The 22398-nt window shown below is 36.4% G+C and overlaps 1 protein-coding gene across 4 annotated transcripts in view; it reads right to left on the bottom strand.

The window, feature by feature from the left end:
* The window catches only part of FAF1 (Fas associated factor 1), a 507320-nt gene that overhangs the window by 121655 nt on the left and 363267 nt on the right, over positions 1-22398 (bottom strand). For all 4 annotated transcript variants that reach the window (XM_043461371.1, XM_043461369.1, XM_043461370.1 and 1 more), the window contains one exon: positions 16288-16442. In XM_043461371.1, the coding sequence (XP_043317306.1) occupies positions 16288-16442 (155 nt within the window). The remainder of the gene's footprint in view (positions 1-16287; positions 16443-22398) is intronic.

The raw sequence follows: 22398 nt of genomic DNA, 5'->3' as shown, positions 1-22398 counted from the left end.
ATAAGACTATTTCAGGCTTGATAAATCAACACTGCCAAACAGGAAACATAATCTGATGTAAAACTGGGGGCTAGATAGAGTGGCTCAGATTAAGGGCTGGAAAAAAAATCAGAGAAAGGAATTGGGAGCTTAGAAATCATGGAGAACTTTCTGTTCCAAGATAGTGCTCCTGGACAGCTAGTAGGAGAATCATCTTTTAATCACATCTGTATTTCTAGCACCTACTGCCAAACAGTATATATCAATATTTGTTACAAGAATGGGCTAGTTCATGCTTCAATAACTTTTATCTCCACTGTAACACTGATGATCATACAATCTTCCTTTCTCTCTTACAACTACTTTAGTTGAAATCAGTTTATTTTTATCTATTTATTTGGCTGTGCCAGGTCTTAGTTGTCCCATGTGGGATCTAGCTCCCTGACCAGGGATCAAACTTGGGCTCCCTGGCAGAGTCCTAGTCACTGGACTACCAGGGAAATCCCTTGAAATCAGTTTAATTAAGACAGTTGGTATGAATTATCATAGTCTCCAAGGCCTCTTTCAGTATGCTTCTACCTTGATAGGTCATTTGATCCCTCAAAATAGCAGGTATTCATCCACAAGTTCATGACTCTAAGATTCCCACCTGATTTTTAGCATACTGTAGTTTTAACATAATTTCATCCGGTCACCATCTACTAATTGAAAATGTTACTTAGAAGAGGTATAAAGTATCCGAATTTTAACATATTAGAGAAAGTATTAATAGGAATTATTGTAAGCAACATAATATTGTGAGACAAAGACTTCGGAGTAAAATAAACCTGATTTTGTTGCTTACTAATTATTTCTTTGGGGGCTTCCCTGGTGGCTCAGATGGTAAAGCGTCTGCCTGCAATGTGGGAGACCTGGGTTTGACCCCTGGGTTGGGAAGATCCCCTGGAGAGGGAAATGGCAACCCATTCCAGTACTCTTGCCTGGAAAATTCCACGGACAGAGAAGCCTTGTAGGCTACAGTCCATGGGGTTGCAAAGAGTCAGACACGACTGAGTAACTTCACTTCAATTGTTTCTTTGGATATCTTAATCATTCTGAGTGAATGGGTGAGTGAAAGCCACTCAGTTGTGTCTGACTCTTTGCAACTTCATGGACTATACAGTCCATGGAATTCTCTAGGCCAGAATACTGGAGTTGGTAGCCTTTCCCTTCTCCAGGGGATCTTCCCAACCCAGGGATCGAACCAGGGTCTCCTGCACTGCAGGTGGATTCTTTACCAACTGAGCTATCAGGGAAGCCCTAATCTCTCTGAGCCTTTGTTTTCTCACACATAAAGTGAAAGCAATAATATCTACTCTGGGAGTTGGTCTGTGGATTAATCAATATTACCTCTTTTTCCTCCCTATTATAAGCTTTAGAGTCAAAATGGGCTTTTCCTTTCTCTTCCCTTCCCCCCAAATTAAATATATAGCAAAATGGTTCCTAAAGTCAGTTATAACAGCACATCTTAGACTCATATCACTTAAACAAGAAGTCATACATACAATACAGTGCCAAGCACTGTATTAAAAGTTACAGTGCTAAAAAAAAAAAAAAAAAGAAGTTTCAGTGCTCTGTAACTTCTATGGAATCATCATAAAGTAAGATGCATAAAGTACCCTACTCTAAGGTGGGGAATGAAGATATACATATTTTTTTCCATGTTATAGTCTATATTTTTTTCCTGCAAAATTTGGAGACTTTGTGATTTTATTATTACGTAAGATTCACTTAGCATTATTTTATAAAAATTTTTCAGAGTTGGTTGGCTTTTCTTGAGACCTTGATATTTATATACAATTTCCTTATGTATTTGAAAAGAACTATTATTCTAATGGATTAAAAAAATGTAGAAGAGCATCAGGAGAAGTCTTATACACAGGAGAAAAGTTTTTAAAAGATAAATGACCAACAGCACAGAGTATTAGCACTTTAGTCACTCATCAAAGCTTTCAAGTAAGAACTGATTACAACGCAGCACTCGACAAAGGCTCATTTGAGACAGCTGATGTTTGACAGAAAGTTGAACGGTCAGGTTTACTACAAGGCTTTTTCTAAGCTCTATGCCTGTTATGAGTTAGATCATGAAAAGGAGTATTTCAGGGCCGTATTCACCTAAAGAATTACCATCTCTGAAAAAAAGACTTAACACAAAGCCCTCTGTTTTTACAGGGCATTAATATATGAAATATCTATTTAAAGTGATTCATCTTTCTACAATAGCAGAAAATAATTGCTTTTTATATTTTATTATATTTCCTAATGTTTCTCAAATTGAAAATCATGCAACAAAATTCTTCTTTGAATTCAGTGCCAGGAAATTTTGACACAAATGATTAGGCTACCTTTTATCAGACAATGAAAAATTTAAATGGTAAATCATAAACTCTAAGGCATAGTACCTGGCACATAAAATAAATATACACTGGATGGATAGATGAATGAGTGAGGATATGCCTATCACATTTCCTCTTTCTCTTTTAGCTGCCAGAACTGAATTCAGAACTGAATTCAATGCTTATGTACAAAACCTTGCTTGCACTTATTTTTTTAAAAAAATCAGTCAGTGTGATTGTCTCCAGCAGTGTTCAACTGCAAGGCATGGGCATAGAGAAGGTGAATAGTTTGGGTCAACAAATTGAGTGCAATGGAGGAAGACAGAGATGAAGGAGTTTCAAGTAGTACAAAGAAGTGATAATGATGAACCTTGAAATTTAAATAGGACAAGGAAGGAAATGAAGACTGGACACAGGAAAGGGTGGATGAGGTCAGGTGGTGGGGCTCAATAGACTGAAGGGCATAATGAGATAAAAACAAAATGAAACAACTTTAGCACTGGTGACACTTGAGGAGGTGAGTGGAATAGGATGTGTTCATCAGAGTCAGATGTTTGAAATAAAAATATATAAGGTGATACAGTTTCTATTGATGACCAGGATCTAAGTGTTGTAAACAAAGAGAAGAAAACATTTTTTCTCTAGTTGGACAAGTCTGGGAACTGAGAGAATTATCAAGAATAACAACAGGAGTGGAGACAATAAGAAGTTCAAGTATTGTTTACAAGTGATAAAATTTGGGAGAGTTAATAGAACCAAAGCTTCAGAAGATCTTGCCAATCAATTGCATTAGTAGAGAATGGTAGAAATCTGGTTTAATATCAATAACAACTCAGACCCAGTCCATTCTGGACCACCCCATACCTGAAAAACTGCTAGGGGATTTTAGTTGACTTCCTCAGTTCAATAAAAGCCAATAATAGAGTTATAGACTACAACTGAGCACAGCATCAGACAAATTTCCAGTGAAGTGTTATGCTCGATTCTGGGCCCCTTTAGAATGGGCTAGGTCTAGATACTCTATCATATGAGGAACATGGAAGAAATAAATATACTTAGTTGGAAAGGCAAGAAAAGTAAGGCAAACAAGACAGTTAGGGCTAAACAAATAAAAGACTACAATGCAGCAAAGAAGCTAGTCTTATTTCAGGTAATTCCAAGGCCAAAACTAGAACCCAAAGGGAGCAAGTTGCAGAAGCTCTCTATGGGAAAAAGTACTATTGCAAAAACCTCTGCCACTCAAAATCTTTTGAAGCTTTCATCTCTCTGTCCCTAGCAGGATTCATGTAGTAAAGTGAAAGTGAAAATGTTAGTAACTCAGGTCATGTCCAATTCTTTGCTAACTTATTTGGGGCCCACCAGGCTCCTCTGTCCATGGAATTCTCCAGAATACTGGCGTGGGTTGCCATTTCCTTCACCAGGGAATCTTCCCAACCCAGGAATCAAACCCAGGTCTCCCACATAGGAGGCAGATTCTTTACCATTTGAGCCATCATGTAGAGACTGTAGTAATATCAGTTAGACATAACATAGGGGAAAATGCCTGCACAGTTGCAAACTGGATGTTAACTAAGAATGTTTCTAACCCCCAACTCTTTAAGATTTGGTGAATTTGGTGTTTATTTGTTCCCTAAGCAAAAGAGCATGTCTTATACTTCTCTTATACCTCCCACAGGTCTATGTACAGTTTTTGTACAATTTGTTGGTAATAATCCAGCCTGACAAGGTCAAGGGACAAGAAGTATGAGGCAGAAAAGCACAGGTAGATCTAGGATTTATATCTGGAACAACCATTTACATGACCTTGAGTAAGTCACAGAATCTGCGTCAAAATAGCTTCCTAACGTGTGAAATTGGACTTTACGATTGACCTTACAGAACTATAGTTAAGTGGGGGTAATGTACATATAGAGTGAGGACTAAGTAAGCTTATATATAATGGTGTTAGAGAAGACTCTTGAGAGTCCCGTGGACTGCAAAGAGATCAAACCAGTCAATCCTAAAGGAAATTAACCTTAAATATTCATTGGAAGGACTGAGGCTGAAGCCGAAGCTCCAATCCTTTGGCCACCTGGTGCGAAAAGCTGACTCATTAGAAAAGACCCTGATGGTGGGAAAGATTGAAGGCAGGAGGAGAAGGAGACAACACAGGATGAGATGGTTGGATGGCATCACCAACTCAATGGGCATGAGTTTGAGCAAGTTTCGGGAGATGGTCCATGGGGTCACAAAGAGTCAGACATGACCGAGCAACTCAACAACATACACAGCATCTGACATGCAGTTGGGGCTTAATTAATGATTGTAATTGCTGTGTGTGTGTGTGTGTGTGTTTTAAAGCAGTATTGATAATCTTGATCTTAGCACTGACACTCTGTCAGTAAGCAGAAGCTCCCATCACAAATGGCAAGAGTTTGAATGACAGTTCTAAGAGTAAGGAAGGTGCCTTTATTGGTAAAAGAGGTGGGAAATGGTTGTGGTTTCCTTAGCTAGACCCCACTAAGGTCACTCTGATTGCATCACAAGCTGGTAAGGGCAGTACGCTACAATCTACTTACAAATTTTATTAACATTCATTTTTAAAATGAAATCTTGCTTACCTCTCATTTTTCTATTGAGAATTGTGTGTTCACATCATCAGAAAGTCATAGAACTTTAGAGGTAAAAAGTTCAAATAGGGTCAGGTCCCCCACATTTTCACAGAAGAAAAAAAAAAAGGTATAAATATTATACCACCTGCCTAATAACCCCTTATTCCTCATAATCCCAGACTAACTGAGTCTTATTCTTAATTTACCTACATTTTATGATTTATGTATGACTGTCTGCATAAACAGCGAGGAAACAGTTGTATTGAAAATCAGTCTTTTAAGAATAACAGCTAACATATTTAAATGTGAATAGGTTTTACTTTAAGAACTAATAAATAATAGTTGCATAGCTTTCATAATATCCAAATAATAAATTTTTGTTAAGTAACTTATTTGAGACAACCTTATTTGATACTGGGACTGGGAAACATAATTTCTCAGATTGAGACATAAAAGTCACAGTCTCTTTATTGTTCATATAAACTTGCCTCATTCTTTCCTTAGTTGAGATCTGTCGAGAAGTATGTTAAAGAGGACTTTCCTGGTGCTGATCACATACTGAGGAAAGGAAAGATACATGAAAGGTGACAACTTATTAGGAGGATTTTAAAAATTGTTGTGGCTACAGGCTGAATCAGTCAACAACAGATAAATTAACAGATGGCTGTTTAAAAACCCATACAGTTAACTCTTTCTTTGTAAATATATAAAATTGATACTTCTCTCTATTATGATAATGCAACCAACCAAGTACAAAGATATAAATGTATGCTGAAGTAAAGGATACCAAACCTATTCCCTAAAAAACTACCTAAACATCTACAAAATAGGAGTTCACCTGATCCCTCAACTCCAGACAAGTAGTTATTTCCTCTTTCAATTTTTGGTGGTATGTTTGGCAGATTCAATCACTAAGATTATTGGGCACTAAAACCTCTTTTGAGCACCTATGTAGACTGAAAGGCAAATACTGGAAAAGTATCAAAGGAATCAGTTTCCATGGGTGGTTTTACATGGCTGACCTAATATGTTTCTTTTATAGTTTCTCTCAGCATTTTACTATCAGCATTTATGAAAGAGAGAAATATGCTACCAATTTAAATGGCATAGATGACATGATTAGTAAAAAATTCTTCAGAAACAACCATGAAAATAGAAATTATCAATACTGACGAAGCAATTAAGAAAAATCTCTTGAGATCTTATCAATTTCAGGAAAGAAGAAAAGCAAATGATATGAGGGGATATATTACTTTAAAAACATTTTATTTGGGGAATGTCATCATTTTAGAATTTGTTTCATTTAATAACTCAGGTTGAGTGATCTATATATATAAATTGAATCGAGTATCTCTGGTAGTCATATTTATTTGAACCTGTATTTCCTAAAATACAAAGACAACTAGCCATTGGAAGTGAATATTTGCACAAAAGTATACATGGGAGTCACACAAGAGGTATGGATTTGGCAATACAGCACAAGGGGGTGAAGGCTTGGTATGAAGCTCAAACTTTATATATCTTGAGAATGCAACAATTCTTTTAATTCTATGACTCTCAAAATCAAGACCCCTACGATACTCAAAGCACAGAGTTTAGGAGAAAGACCAAGGAAACCGCCAATAGAGTAATATGAAAAGTCTAGTGCATGAGGAAAATGGGATTTGATAAAAACTTAAATGTGCTTTCGGACTGCCATGTCAACAGTATCACCCTGCATTGTTCTTTTATAATAGTCTTCATGCAGACTGTGAAAACAGATAACTGTATCTGAGTTAAACACATATTTCTTGAATACTGTTAATTATTAATAGATGAATGTCAAGGAAGTAAAATTGTTTTTACACAAATGCTTGATTCAGATACAATGCACGCACCACCAGACAGTTATGACTGCAGTACTAGGTAGCAGTGTGGGAAGTATCCAAATCAGAGTTAAAAAAGCTTGTAAAGTGGTAATTTAAAGTTATATCAAAGAACACTTTTAAAAGGATAACTGTCTATTTTAAAAAGTAAAAAATGAATTGTGAACAGTTTAGCCATCATCTATATACAGGCTGGCTTCTTCTCAATTTTAAAAGGCCATCACCTTTTATCCTCTCCCTCTTTTCCTTCCTTTCAGTACTATTAGGAAACTATTTACAAGAGCACCCTTGGACAATGCTGAGCAGTAATTATGACTTGCTGACGAAGAGATATGAACAATTACTGAGCCCATTTTGAAACCCTACACTAATAAAGTCATTAGATGCTGCCCTTGCCATGATCCTTCTAAAAGCTTCTGAAGTTACAAGAACACACAGCATTGTTTGCAGGGACAATTGCTGCTGGCAGAATGCAAACCTTGAGTTAAACCATGCTGCAAATTGATCTTGACATTCTGTTAAGACCGCCACTAAAAATCAAAAGCAGAGGAGAAAAGGAGAAAATGAGTGGGTAGGATGTAATCATGGAACAGGAGGGGTTCCTCCTCACCTTCTCTCCTCCCTCTTCACAAAACAAACCAGGGAGAAAATGACAAACTCTCCTGGTGTTTTGGAACCTTTATTTTAAAGCATTAATTAAGCCTTGACCTGGGATGTTTAGGATGGCAATACATTTCCTTTCTAAGGATTTGGAAGGAAAATGTGTCACAAAGGAAATAAAGGAGTTTGGAGGAAATTATATGGAAATCTGGCATGAAGGCACTCTGGAAGTCTTAATACTCTGACCATAACATGCCCATCTGTTTTTATCAGCTACTTCTGCAGAATCCATATCTGCTCCTAGGGAAGCAGCTGGAAATTAACACTCCTTGTGTCTCCCAAGGAGACACCACACCTGGGCTATATTTGCTGGATTAAATGGAAGCATAGGGTTAGAGTAACATGGTCAGCTAGCTTCAGCCAGGCATGAACCAGCAAGCAGTTTGGAATTAAGGGTAAGCCACTGTGATATGGCTAATTACTGAGATGGAAAGAGCAGGCAGACAACCTACTGATAATAAGAGATTTAAGCCAATTAACTCTTGCCAAAGATTAAGTAATGTGGAAAACTATTACTTGAATATCAAGGCTAACAAGTACCTGTCAGCACAGCAGCGTAAGTCTACAGTGACCTGATATACTGCACCCAAGGGCATTAAGTTCAAAAGCTAACATTGATAGGCAACAGAATTGTCTGTGAACACTGGTACTAACTGTGTAATGCTACATATGTTACACGTAACCTGTGTAACCCAGGCTCTGTCAGTAATTCCTAGGGTTTCTATTTGCAGCTACTCTGAACACCACTTAGAAATAGTGTGCAATGCCCAATTTAACACTTTGTGGCATATACACTGATGTGCCAAACATTTTCATCTCAGGAACTTACATATAAGCAGCTCATTCTTCAGCACTCATATATTGTTGATTACCCAGTTTGCACTATCCTAGTCAAATTCAATGTTTAAATTTTCTATAATGAGATAATCTAAAGCAGTATCTATACTGGACGTACTAAGACATTAGCCACGTGGGCCTATTCAGAACAAGTGATACCCATTAACCTACTTATTACTGGTTGGTATGGGTGGTTTATTGTGCCACACGTGTTACATGGCTTTCCCTGATGAAACAACTTCGGTCAAGAACCTGTAGTTCAACACCAAGGGCACTCATGTGTCAATGTCCTCACTATCAGTCCCAAATAGCTCTAACAGAGTTTTTTCTATAGTTCTATATATATTTAATTATGATGGTGCCCAGATGGACCTTTGCCTAGCTTCTTGACATACTGTACCATGAAGCAAGTCCACCATTCTTATATATCCAATGGGCATATTTATTTTAATCAATGTCACTACCAAAGCAGAAGGTTCAGAGTACCATCCCAAAGGCCCTATTTGACAGACCAATTGCTTTAGAGGTATCACAGAGATTTGGTGAGTCTGGGGGAGAAAATTTGGAACCAATGGATAAACTCATCTTGGTTAGAATTCAATCCTCTTTCCAGATGGCCAGTGGGTGCCAGGGGCACACGAGCTGAGGCCATGACAGCCTGGGGTACTAATGTTAGCAGAAGATGAGGTACCCCTTCTAGGTATTTTTAGTTCATTCTGCAAGGAGAAGACTTTTGAAGGCTTTTGCTTTATTATTCCTATTAACGGCTGTTGGGGAAAATCATACAATTAGAGGGACCTGGTAGCATTTCCAATGATATTTCCACTATCCAAGCTGATCTCTCTTATTCATTATATTTCAAAAATCCTATTAGATTATTGGTTTAATCTATCAATATAACACTTATATTTTAAAAGGTACTTTAATACATTGACATTACAGACACTACAGCTCCCTTGGGAAGCTGACAACCTAACAGGGAGACAGACAATAAACATTGCATATAATGAATGCCATCAATACAAGTTAGCACAGTGATACTATGGCAGTATACAGAATGTGCATTTTTCCCCAGACTGAGGCAAGGGAAGAATGGGAGTGGATGCAAGGCTTCCTAGAAGTGATATGTGTTCTGAATTTCAAGAAATTATTCTCTCATAGACCATCCACTCACTATATTATGCTAAAAATATTTTTGCTGTTTATGTTTATTAGTTAAATCCATGGTTGTTTACATGTTACAAGTCCAAAGGGGTCCTGATCTCTGCTCACTGTCTGTCTATAAGCATATGCCAATCCCAGCATGAATTACTGACAAAACAACTTCTTGAGATCTGTCTACCCTGATTGGTTGGCCTTAATTTCAATTTGGTTCATACCACACAGGATTACATTAGCTGGCCAACTCCTATTTTTTCTCTCCTCCACAGTTCAGATAGGTAATTATGAAGTTTAAAGTACCAATATCCTTTTGTAAGAATAGCAAGTATCTGCAACTCAATAAAGTAAGAATGCTGCTAATATTAAAAAATCTCTGAAGAGAAAGAGTGAAAATCTATTATCACCTTCTGTGTGCCATCTCCTTCAAGTCCTTCCCTGGCTCACTCAGGTAGAGTGACTTAGTATGAATTTCATCTATACTCCCAAGGCACCCTGTATATATTTCATATTACATATTAGCTCTTATGTCAGTCTTACCTACTAGACTATGAGTGTTTTAAGCATTAGCACTGTGTCTTTTTCAACTTATCATCCTCAGTGCATAGCACTGATCTTGGTTCATATTAAACATTCAGTAAATGTTTGAAAAGTGAAAATGTTAATCGCTCAGTCATGTTAGACTCTTTGTGACCCCCTGAACTGTAGCGTATAGCCATTTCCTTCTCCAGGGAATCTTTCTGACTCAGGATCGAACCTGGGTCTCCTGCACTGCTAGCAGATTCTTTAAAACATCTGAGCCACCAGGGAAGCAATAAATGTTTAATGAGTGAATAAACATGGAGGAATATATACCTTTCTTAAGATATTTTAGCCACTTCCATTGGTTTACAAGATCTCTTTGTTTACTATTATCTATTTGGTTTTAGCTTTTTCTTTACAGTTATATCCTGTTTTTTTTTTAATTTATTTATTTATTTTTTTTGTCATACACTGCTATGAATCAGCCATAGATTTACACGTATTCCCCATCCCGATCCCCCCTCCCACCTCCCTCTCCACCCGATTCCTCTGGGTCCTCCCAGTGCACCAGGCCCGAGCACTTGTCTCATGCATCCCACCTGGGCTGGTGATCTGTTTCACCATAGATAGTATACATGCTGTTCTTTTGAAATATCCCACCCTCACATTCTCCCACAGAGTTCAAAAGTCTGTTCTGTATTTCTGTGTCTCTTTTTCTGTTTTGCATATAGGGTTATCGTTATCACCTTTCTAAATTCCATATATATGTGTTAGTATGCTGTAATGTTCTTTATCTTTCTGGCTTACTTCACTCTGTAAGGGGCTCCAGTTTCATCATCGTCATTAGAACTGGTTCAAATGAATTCTTTCTAACGGCTGAGTAATATTCCATGGTGTATATGTACCACAGCTTCCTTATCCATTCATCTGCTGATGGGCATCTAGGTTGCTTCCATGTCCTGGCTATTATAAACAGTGCTGCGATGAATATTGGGGTGCACGTGTCTCTTTCAGATCTGGTTTCCTCAGTGTGTATGCCCAGAAGTGGGATGCTGGGTCATATGGCAGTTCTATTTCCAGTTTTTTAAGAAATCTCCACACTGTTTTCCATAGCGGCTGTACTAGTTTGCATTCCCACCAACAGTGTAAGAGGGTTTCCCTTTTTCCCACACCCTCTCGCAGCATTTATTGCTTTGTAGACTTTGAGAGCAGTCCCTGACGGGCTGTATGGTACCGTCATTGTGGTTTGAATTTGCATTTTCTCTAAAATGAGTGATGTTGAGCATCTTTTCAATGTGTTTGGTTTAGCCATCTGAATGTCTCTTGGAGAAAATGTCTGTTTAGTTCTTGGCCCTTTTTGATTGGGTCAGTTTTATTTTTCTGGATTGACGCCAAGCAGTTTGCCTTGTATAGTTTTTGAGAATTAATCCTTTGTCTGTTTGCTGTTGCTATTCTTTTTCTCCCAATCTGAGGGCGTCTTGTTCAACCCCTTACTTAAGTTTCCTTTGTAGTGGCAAAAAGCTTTTAAGTCATGTAGGCTACCATTTGTTAGTTTGCTTTTAATTCCAATATTCTGGGAAGTGGGTCATAGAGGACCTTGCTGTGGTTTATGTCAGAGAGTGTTTTGCCTAAGTTCTCCTCTAGGAGTTTTATAGTTTCTGGTCTTACATTTAGATCTTTAATCCATTTTGAGTTTATTTTTGTGTATGGTGTTAGAAAGTGTTCTAGTTTCATTCTTTTACAAGTGGTTGACCAGTTTTCCCAGCACACTTGTTAAAGAGGTTGTCCTTTTTCCATTGTATATTCTTGCCTCCTTTCTCAAAGATAAGGTGTCCATAGGTTCGTGGATTTATCTCTGGGCTTTCTATTCTGTTCCATTGATCTATATTTCTGTCTTTGTGCAAGTAACCATCCTGTCTTGATGACTGTGGCTTTGTTAGAGAGTCTGAAGTCAGGCAGGTGAATTTCCTCCCAGTCAATTCTTCTTTCTCAAGATTACTTTTGGCTATTTGAGGTTTTTTGTATTTCCATACAAATTGTGAGAATTCTTGGTCTAGTTCTGTGAAAAATACCGTGGTAACTTGTAAATAGGATTGCATGAATCTATAGATTGCTTTTTTAGAGAAAAGCTAACAGACCTATCCTTACTCAAACTCTTCCAGAAAATTGCAGATGAAGGTAAGCTTCCAAACTCATTCTATGAGGCCACCATCACCCTAATTCCAAAACCAGAAAAAAAAAAAAAAAAAAAGGAAAACTACAGGCCAATATCACTGATGAACATAGATGCAAAAATCCTTAACAAAATTCTAGCAAACAGAATCCAACAACATATTAAAAAAATCATACACCACGACCAAGTGGGCTTTACCCCAGGAATGCAAGGATTCTTTAATATCCGCAAATCAATAAATGTAATACACCACATTAACAAATTGAAGAAGATAAAAACCATATATTATCTCAATAGATGCAGAGAAAGCCTTTGACAAAATTCATACACCTCATTATGATTAAACTCTACAAAAAGCAGGAAAGAAAGGAACATAACCTCAACAGTAAAATAAAAGCTATATATGACAAACCCACAGCAGGCATCACCCTCAATGGTGAAAAATTGAAAGCATTTCCCCTGAAATCAGAACAAGACAAGGGTGCCCACTCTCACCACTACTATTCAACATAGTGTTGGAAGTTTTGGCCACAGCAATCAGAGCAGAAAAAGAAGTAAAAGGAATCCAGATAGGAAAAGAAGAAGTGAAACTCTCACTGTTTGCAGATGACATGATCCTCTACATAGAAAACCCTAAAGACTCTACCAGAAAATTACTAGAGCTAATCAATGAATATAGTAAAGTTGCAGGATATAAAATTAACACACAGAAATCCCTTGCATTCCTATACACTAACAATGAGAAAACAGAAAGAGAAATTAAGGAAACAATACCATTCACCATTGCAACAAAAAGAATAAAATACTTAGGAGTATATCTACCTAAAGAAACAAAAGACCTATACATAGAAAACTATAAAACACTGATGAAAGAAATCAAAGAGGACACAAACAGATGGAGAAACATACCGTGTTCATGGATTGGAAGAATCAATATTGTCAAAATGGCTATTCTACCTACTGTTTTTTATCAGGATCATTGTTTTACTGGATATTTGGGAAATTATATCCTCTAGAACCTCTCAAGACTAACAAGGGCTTTCTGCCTACTGCTTTAAGAAAAAATGGCTCTGAAATGCAACTATACCTGGCAACCAGTAAGACTATACAGAATTTTCTAAGAAAGAAACTTCCATTTAGACATACAATACTGAAATTAAAAGCAACATTCTTAAGTGGAATTAAATGAATACATTCATTTGTCAAACTCTTATTGAGTTTCTTCCGCAGAATTTTGTGAAGTGCTTTGTTTAATGAGACAAAAAAAGGCCTTCCAGAAGATCATGATTTAGTGAGGGAGAAAAAAGGCAAGTAATCACTACTGTTAAAGTTTGATGTTTTAGTTAATATTTGGACTGTTCCATGATCAATCGAGAAGTTATTCTAATCCATTATACAGATATAGATTGGATAACTTAAGTATTCAGCTTAGAAAGTTACTAGAATCATTTTGGAAGGGGGAAATCCAAACCATCTATATCTTCAGTGGTGTATATCTGTGACATTCTATAGAAATCTGTTTCTTATTTATCCTAGTTTGTTACTGAAATCAGGCATTCTGGATTGTTAGCAAAACCAGGATATCTAACTTATAATATCAATTTACATTCATATTCTTGTAACTTAACCAAAGCATTCACTTAGTTCAATATCCTTCACTTAAAACAGAAGAGATTCACAGTAAATTATGGAGGACTAATGTTTCTGTAGGTTTAATCCAAGTATTTCTTAAGCAAAAATAAAACAGTTTGGCAAGTCCTTTCCTGTCCTGGGCATCAGTGTCCCCAGCTATCACATCAGAGGACGGTCTCATAGAACCACCAAGAAAGCATCCAGACCAAACAGCTTATAGACATCCTGGAGATGGAAACTCAATTAGATAATTTTATTTAGATGAATCTATGGTAGATGGTAAGAAAACTGTGGCTAAAGTCAAACTCTTTTGGGGGGCAATACATCAGTCTATGTAATTCTCTTATAATTTTGTATATCAAAAGGAAATCTACTTTTACTCTTTATTAGGAACATTCCATTCCAGCAAATTTTCATCTTGTCTTCGTAGAATGTGAATTTTACCATAGACCTTAACTGTAAAAATGAGCAGCTGTGCACAAACAGTAGCAACATAATTTTACTTATTACTTTATAGAGATAAATGTAATACCTTAACATAGTATTTAATTTGTAATATGGATAGAATTTGACTTTGAATAAGGATGCCAAATATTTTAAATCCCAGAAATTATGTTCTTTTTTCCCCATTGCCTTGTTTCTTGTTCCTATAAATGTTTATTAAATTCCTAGATGTTTCTATTTAGTCTTTAATATCATTTCTTTTTATTTTCATAACAGTAACTTAATAATGAGATGCCACATAAATGTAGATTGAAATATCCTATCATACTTCATAGTTGGTCTTGCAACTCCTTGAGAAAGAGTTCTAAAACCTTAAACAAGGCCTTTATTTTGTGTTCTAAAAAAGTGTCATAAGGAGTTAACAGGACACAGCTGTACTGGCTCTTTCTAATAAGCAGCTTCTGTGGCTTTGGTCACCACAGGTGTCTCTGTAACCTGCAAACTCTTATTACTAGTGTATCAAAGTTGTGCTACTTAACAGACTTCTTTAGTAAAACATAACAAAGCAATTACATGGCTGTTGATTGCCAGTCATAAAAAAAACCCTCAAACACTGCTTTTCAAAAGAAACTACACTGCAATTTTTTGTCATTGTAAAATAAAAGGAACTAAGGAATTAAATGGAGGATAGAACAAAATAACAGCAGGTAGCCTGCTGAACTTAGCCACTACAGATGGTTTAGAAATAGTGTTTCCTTCTCCATCAAGTTGTGGATAAAAGGAAAGGAGGAGATTCCTTACTGCCAGTGAATGGCAAGAGATTTAGCCAAGTCTCCAGTCTATGTATTTTGCCTCATGAAAGACCTTCGATGCTGCATTTTTATCTGTTTTTGGCGCTGCTTTTCATCACCTTTAACTGAGTGTGAATAATAACCTGATTTAATTTAAACAAATACAGGTGCTAAAGGTTCTTTATTTATGTATAACAGGGAATATTTCCAAGGCAGAACGAAGTCATCCTATGAAAATTCCTAACCATTTACTTAAAGAAATGAAGTATTAGATGAAGAAATTGCTTCAACATTCTTTTGCTTCACTTTTAAGGGAAGAATCATCTTTCTTTTCAGATTCAGATTACATAAGACAAAGTCTGAATGATGAGCAAAAATTCAGTGAGCCATAAAATAATAAAAAGACAAATCAGATGATTTCCAATTGTTCTACAGTCATTTAAATCATGTACCTACAATAGGATTGCCTTGAAATGAATTAATTTAATCTTCCTGTTCATAAATCAGCAGGCTGTGATTATGATTGTGTTAACACCACCCAAAGTTGCATCACAGGATGTTATGGCCACATGTGTAATTAAACAAGATGAAATATATTTCAGATGGTAAACTCAAATAGGCAAAATATGAAGAATTATTCATTACTTACAGATGTTATGATTAACAAATTAAGTAAATTTATCCTGACAGCTAGGAAAGGGAATTTTTTTTTTCTACTGAGAATATGGATGTATTGCTGGCTGTGTGCAAAAGAATGTGTGCAATAAAGCGATTACATCAATTAGCATATGCTAGAGTTAAGCTATTACCAACTCCACTGGACTGGTCCAGAATGTCCTGCCTTCATCACTGGAATTATTAAGAATGTAACCTTACTAGTAGGATTATATATTAGATTTTCCTTGTCTTTTCTGAATATTATTAGAAACAGATTTTAATGTTCAACAACGTATTAGAACATTAGAATATCAGTACAAAGAAATGTATTTTATTAATGCAAAAAGACATGAACAATGTATTTTGGTTTTGGTTTTTGGGTTATTCCTGAATTTAAGAAATCTTTTATTAGTTAAAGTATTTTTTCACAACTGTAAATAACTGCATACATTAACTACAACAAACAGTTTTTATCTAATTAAATGTAATAATAGAAAACTTAAGCTGAGGATGAAAATGTTTATGATGATAAGAAATCAAATACAATGATGACTTAAAAAAAAAATAAAAGCCCAACTTATAACTTACGAACAACAGTATTACCTTGCTCTGTTGGCATCCTTTGTCAGATCCCAAGCCCAGGTTATAAAATTTTGACTCAGATAAGAGACAATAGATTCAGCACAAAGCATTTGTGAGCAGAACACGTTGGTTAATACACTTTCATCATGGTGGAGGTAGATAGCAAGAAGCTTTCTCTGAAAAGAGGAGAAAAGATTGATAAATTAAAATATCCACTAATGTAACATTTCTTGAATTTTGAAAGGCACAATCAGTCAATACAAACAACAAAGACAAAAATTAAATGCTATTCCCTAAGAGTATCTGACACCTGGAGCTCCTAAAGCATCTACTAATATGAATACATTTTGCTTCGGATGATTATACTCTTGTCTTACAGACTGCTGTCATAGATTCCTGTTAACATGTGCAAGCCTATCTCAAGCATGAATCAAAATAGGATTGCATTTTCTTTAAAGGAAATGTAATTACAATTCTTCATATTTAGTACATACTATATACATAAAGGGAAAATTAATTCTGAGCTATTCAACAATACAGAGAAAACAATACCGATTAAGATTGAATGCCAAAATCTCCTCTTACATAGTTTTTATGTTTTTAACCTGAACACTGAAGAGTCTCTTCTACTTGAAAGAAAAAAGTCTGAAATAACTTTTGTTTTAGTTCCACAGGTAATTTCAAAGTCCTTAATGTTTTCCCATGTCAAAGTCCTTACTTCAGAACATGTGATTGATATCTACTTGCCATTTGAAAGGATGATAGAAAAATGTTTACTTCACTTGAGTTCCTTCTAGTTTATATTTCAGAAAATATCCAACGTAGTTTCTCATATAGAAAATTATTCTTTGCTTTTTGCCTGATAAAACTTGCTTTCAAGAAATGACATTTGCTCTTTTAAACGTACCCTTTGTCAGAGCTAGATAATCAATAAAATAACTGAAACTAAAAACTGATACTGAGCAATATAATTTGCAAATGTCAGCTTTAACCACAGCAAACATGGTTAAAGAACCTAAATTGTCTTTAATTAATTTTCTGGTGCTACCCTATAGAACAGCTGAGTTTAAGAATAGCCAGTTACCAGGAAATGGAAAGGTAAAATATTATGATAAATACACAAACTAATCTGTGAAATTCTGGTGAAGGACAATTTCAAGGAAGCTTAGAATCCTTCCCCTCATATTGAAAAAGAATGTGATGATGAGGAAAAAATGCTGTGTAGTAAGATGAACAAAAGAAGGGTTTTTATTCATAACCCAGGGTTTTTATTTATTTAACCCATTTATAGAAGAAGGGTTCACGCTGACGAACATCTGATGCTTGGAATTATGCTGATAAACAATCCTAATAATAATAGTCATCATCATTTTCTTCAAAGGAAAATTTTGTACTAGATGAGGGTAGCCAGAAGTAGATGCTTCCAAAATGAGTGTGTTAGTTACACACCCATTATCTACTTTAATCCCTAGAACAAACCTGTAAAATAGTATTCTTAACTTTATCAACCTATGAGGAAACTGAGCTTTAGAAACCTGGCTTATCCTAAATTCCACAACTAATAAGTAAGTAGTATATCTGGGATTGGAATCCAGATTGGCTGACTCCAAGCCTAGTATTCTGTCTTTGATACTACAGAAGTAGCAAAGAACCCAACCACTCTACACTCCAGGCTTAGAGAGCTTGTAGAGTATTAAGGCACCAGATGCTCACACATCAGTACTTCTGGGGCCTCAGAGAACAGCATGTAATGTGAATAAGGGCAGAACTTCCGAGTGTAAGTAGCTCCAACAGTAGCTGCTTCCAGGTGTCAATTCATTCATTCAATAAGTATTTGTTAAAATAGTTTTTGTCTCAGGCTCAGCAGGAAGCAGCAGTGATGAAACATCGAATAAGAAAGGTTTAGGGTTTTTTCATCTATGTTGATGACACCTGCAGATAATAGTAGCTGGTATCTAGGAAGTCTGTAATCAGATATATTGTGGGAGAGATATTTATTTGGAAGACTCCTACTCAACCTTTAAGGCTCAAAGTAAATGCCTCTATGAAGCCTTCCCTGATTCTCCAAGGCAGTGTTAAGCGCTTCCTTTTTGGGCCTCTATCTCTTCTGTTAGTATTGTAATTGTTAACCAGTTTCCCCTCTAAACAAAGTCTCTCAAGGGTAAGAACAGGATCTCTTCTGGTCTTCTTTGCATCCCTAAATTAGCACATGTCTTAGCATATTTGAGGAAAGAAACAGGAATGTTGGTATCAGCGACAGCCCTCTGGCAAAAAAGATACCAAATGGTAGCCAAATCACTCTTAGTAAACGAATCTAGAACTACTGCTTTAGGGATGGGAATGTGAACCTGGCAGCACTAACAAGTTCAGCACTAACAAGTCCTCTTCTTAGACGCTCTCTAGCCCAACAGACAGACAGATGTCAACCTCTAATTCTGCTTGATTGTATTTCAGCAACTACATTTAAAGAGACACTGGGAACAAGAGAGCCATCCATTTTTGAAATCAGCCTATTTTTAACCGAACAATAGCAATGGCTGAATCTTTAAAATGCTTATTTCTCTCAAGAACACTGCAATGGAACATTCAGACGTTAGGAAAGAGATTAGCAATTTACATTGCTATTTCACTGATTTAATTTGAATGCTCTTCCAAAACAAACACACATATACTGAAGAGGCTACTAAGAAACCCAACATGGAGAGTTCCCTATAAGTGCAGCTGACAGTGTTGACTGAAACTAAACTTGGAAATCCAGGGCACTAATGCACAATATCAAGCAATAAAAAGCATCTCTTTGGTAATATTTAATTTAAAAAAAGAAGAAAGAGGCAGGCGAAGATCAGGCACTGTCTGTTTTGGAGGATCAACCGTTCTGCATTTCAAAGCATTGGTCCCTGCAATATCCAGGTTACTGTGCTAGAATCTCAACTATTATATCGCAGTTGTGAGAGGGAGGGCAAAGATGTGTTTACTCAGTGATTAGGCCCTTAGAATAAGCCTCTAGCTCCTAGAGAGACAGCTCACCACTTATTCATTTGGACCAATTCACAAAGCCTAGGAAGATTAAACATCCATGCTGAGAAGACAAGCGAATGCAGACGGTGAAAAAGAAATAAAAATTCTTTAAAAACTCTGAGATGACTTCATTATTTTTCCACAAGGAAACTTTAGGAAAGTGTTTAGTTAGAGAAAAACCCACATTGACCTCTCTCTAAACCCTTAATCTTTCCTTTGTGGTGGCACTGCTTTGTGGTAAGCGACTGGCTCGCCTCGCCCCTCTTTTCACTGGAAGCTGAGAGAAAAAAGGCCCTGGAGAAACAGTTTTCGTTCCAGGGACATAAACCCCTGACACTGTTAAACATGAGATGCCAGGAAAACACACTTTAAAAAAAAAAAAATCTCACTTTAAGCTCTAAACTGTGAGAAAGGAGATGATACAAAGAGTATCAGAGAAGGATCTTCAGGTTGGGGGTACTCCCATAGTAGCTTTCAAAAGAAAAACTGAAAAATCTTAAAATAATCTTTTCTCCCAAACCTAATAACACTTTCAACTTTCAACGAAACTTTTTTCTTCTGCTATTATGACAGTAAAAATAGTAAAATGTTAAGACTTAATAATATGAAAATGCTACTAAATTTGGGTTACCTAAACCTCTGATTAAATTATAGGCACACCTAAATGAAACCCCCCAGTCTCAAATTTCTGATTACTTTATTGATTCAACTAAACACAGGCCAAAACAGTGAGAACTGGGTTGAGCATATCAGAAAACTGCTTTTGTGAAGAAAGGGCATTTAGTACATAGAAAAAGCATAGGGAAATGTTTTGTTTTCCATTACTATAACCATTTTTCCCTTTGGCCCATTAATAATTCAGTTCAATAACATTTACAGAGTGCCTATGTGTTAGGCATTGAGAATATAAAGATGAATAAAACAAAGTTCCCTTGCTCTCTAAAAGTTGGGGATCTGGAAGGGATGGCAGACGCGGAAAGCAAAAAATTTAATTGCAGTATCATATGAGAAGCAATAAGATCAGGGCATTTAAAGAATGTACATTTTATTTGTCCTTTCTAATTTGGCAGAGAGACTGTAAGTCTGGTTGAGGAAAAAGGCAAGCAGCCTAGCTATATTCTCCTCAGACTCCCTCTTTGTGATCTAGGTTTTGGTAACACAGTTAAAGGAAAGCCTCCAAGCATTAAAGTAACAGAAAGCTCTGTGCTAAACCTAGTTTTGCCACTTACCAGCTGTGTGATTATGGGGGTAAGATGTAAGGATTGTGGATATAGTAGGTAAAATACTTATTTACAATGCATGGCCCGTAGTAGGTGCCGAATAAAATGCAGCTGTTCGGATCAAGATTCTGGAAATATCCATGCAAAATAAAGGATTTAAAGGTCATTTCAAGATAAATTATAGCCATAAAATACAGCTTCTTCATTTCTCCTACTAGTGTTTGGGATGCTTAATTGTGTCCGCAATTTCAGGGCTTCACTAATCTTCATATTCAAATCCAGGCGCTAAGGTACTAAGTTGATCCTTAGAAAATGCCAGGCTGACAGCAACCAATGTGACCTGGCCCTGAGCTACAGTAGCTATTGTATTTAGACACTCAGCATCACAGAACTACAGAACATTACAGCTGGAAGAAGTGAGCTGGCTATGTCTCAAAATAAGCCAGGCACAGAGCAGACACTCAGAAAATATTTACTGATGGGCTGAAAAAAAAGTTGTCCAGTTTCTTTTTAGGTACCAGAATATCCATAATTTGTGTGTTCAATGATTTTGAAGTTGATATGACAAATGATTTCTAGAAATGGTATTTCATAGTTTTTTCAGTATAAGAATTAAAACAAATTAAAAATAATTATCTTTGTGTAAATTGGGACCCAATTTTATTTCTCCATTTTCAGTTTCCCTTCTCCTTTTATATTATCGCCATAATAGTCAGAATCATCACTCTTCTTTTAAGTTTGGGGGTGGTTTACTGATACAAGGCACTGATAAACTGATACAACAGTAAACACTCTTTATATTTTACCTAGATTGATCAATTATTAACATTTTGCTGTATTTGCTCAATCATTCTTTTCATGCTTCTTTCCCTGAAACATTTAAAGCTGCTCATATCGTGACACCTCCACTTTACTTTAGTGTCTGTCGCCTAAGAAATAAGGATATTCCCTTACATAATCATTATTTCTTTAATCACACCTAAGACATTTAATATTGTTTACAATAGTTACAACTTAATATTGTACAATTATCTAATACAGAGTCCATATTCAAATTTCTCCAGTACCTCATAATGTTGTTTGTAGCTATCTTATTTATTGTTTTAAATCTAGGCTCTAATTAGTTCATGGCCAGTTCTAATTAGTTCATCCCAGTTCACAGTCCATTTCCACAATCTTGTTCCTATATATGGATATTCACAGATCCAGCCAGCGTCCAACCAAGACTCAAGCACACAGTAAGAACTGTGGCACAGCAGCATGAAGCTACATTGTCTGGAAACAAATCCCGGCTTCGCCACCTCCCAGCTCTGTGACGTTGAGAAAGCTATTTCTCTTTTCTGGCCTTGGTGACACATAGCTTTGGAAGTCCAATGCTCTTAGATGGGAGTGGTGACATAACTACTATAACAGAGGGGGTCCTTGGGTCTAGGCATGAACAACAGACAGGCTGCTTCTTTATGAAGGTGATATTTGAGCTGAAATTTAACTTTAGGTGATAGTGGAAAAAAGGAAGAGTGAAAAAAGAGTAAAAGCAAAGAGAAAAGGTTGGGAAAAGCCCCTGTGATGTCAATGGCCTGATGTATTCAAAGAACTCCAAGCTAGTAATTTTTGAACAGTAAAGAATCAGAGTGCAGACTGATTTTGGAGCGAATTGTGACACTTTGCCTTTTTTTTTTTCTCGCTCCTAAAACTGAGTTCAAGGACCAACTGATAGCAACCAACTAGAGAAGTTCCAAAAGAAAACAGCCACCTAGTGAAGATGAAGAGATGCTAGGATGGTATCTTTTCCCTCTTATTTCCTGAAGCAGATGTTGGAACGGCACTCTTGAAGACACAGTCTATGTCTGAGATGTATTTGAGTCTCACACTGGGAGATCACTCCTGTGAAAGT

The sequence above is a fragment of the Cervus canadensis genome, chromosome 2, assembly GCF_019320065.1.
Source record: "Cervus canadensis isolate Bull #8, Minnesota chromosome 2, ASM1932006v1, whole genome shotgun sequence".
NCBI lineage: Eukaryota > Metazoa > Chordata > Mammalia > Artiodactyla > Cervidae > Cervus > Cervus canadensis.
Note: the sequence above shows the minus strand (reverse complement) of the source record. Positions and strands in the feature narration are given on the sequence as shown.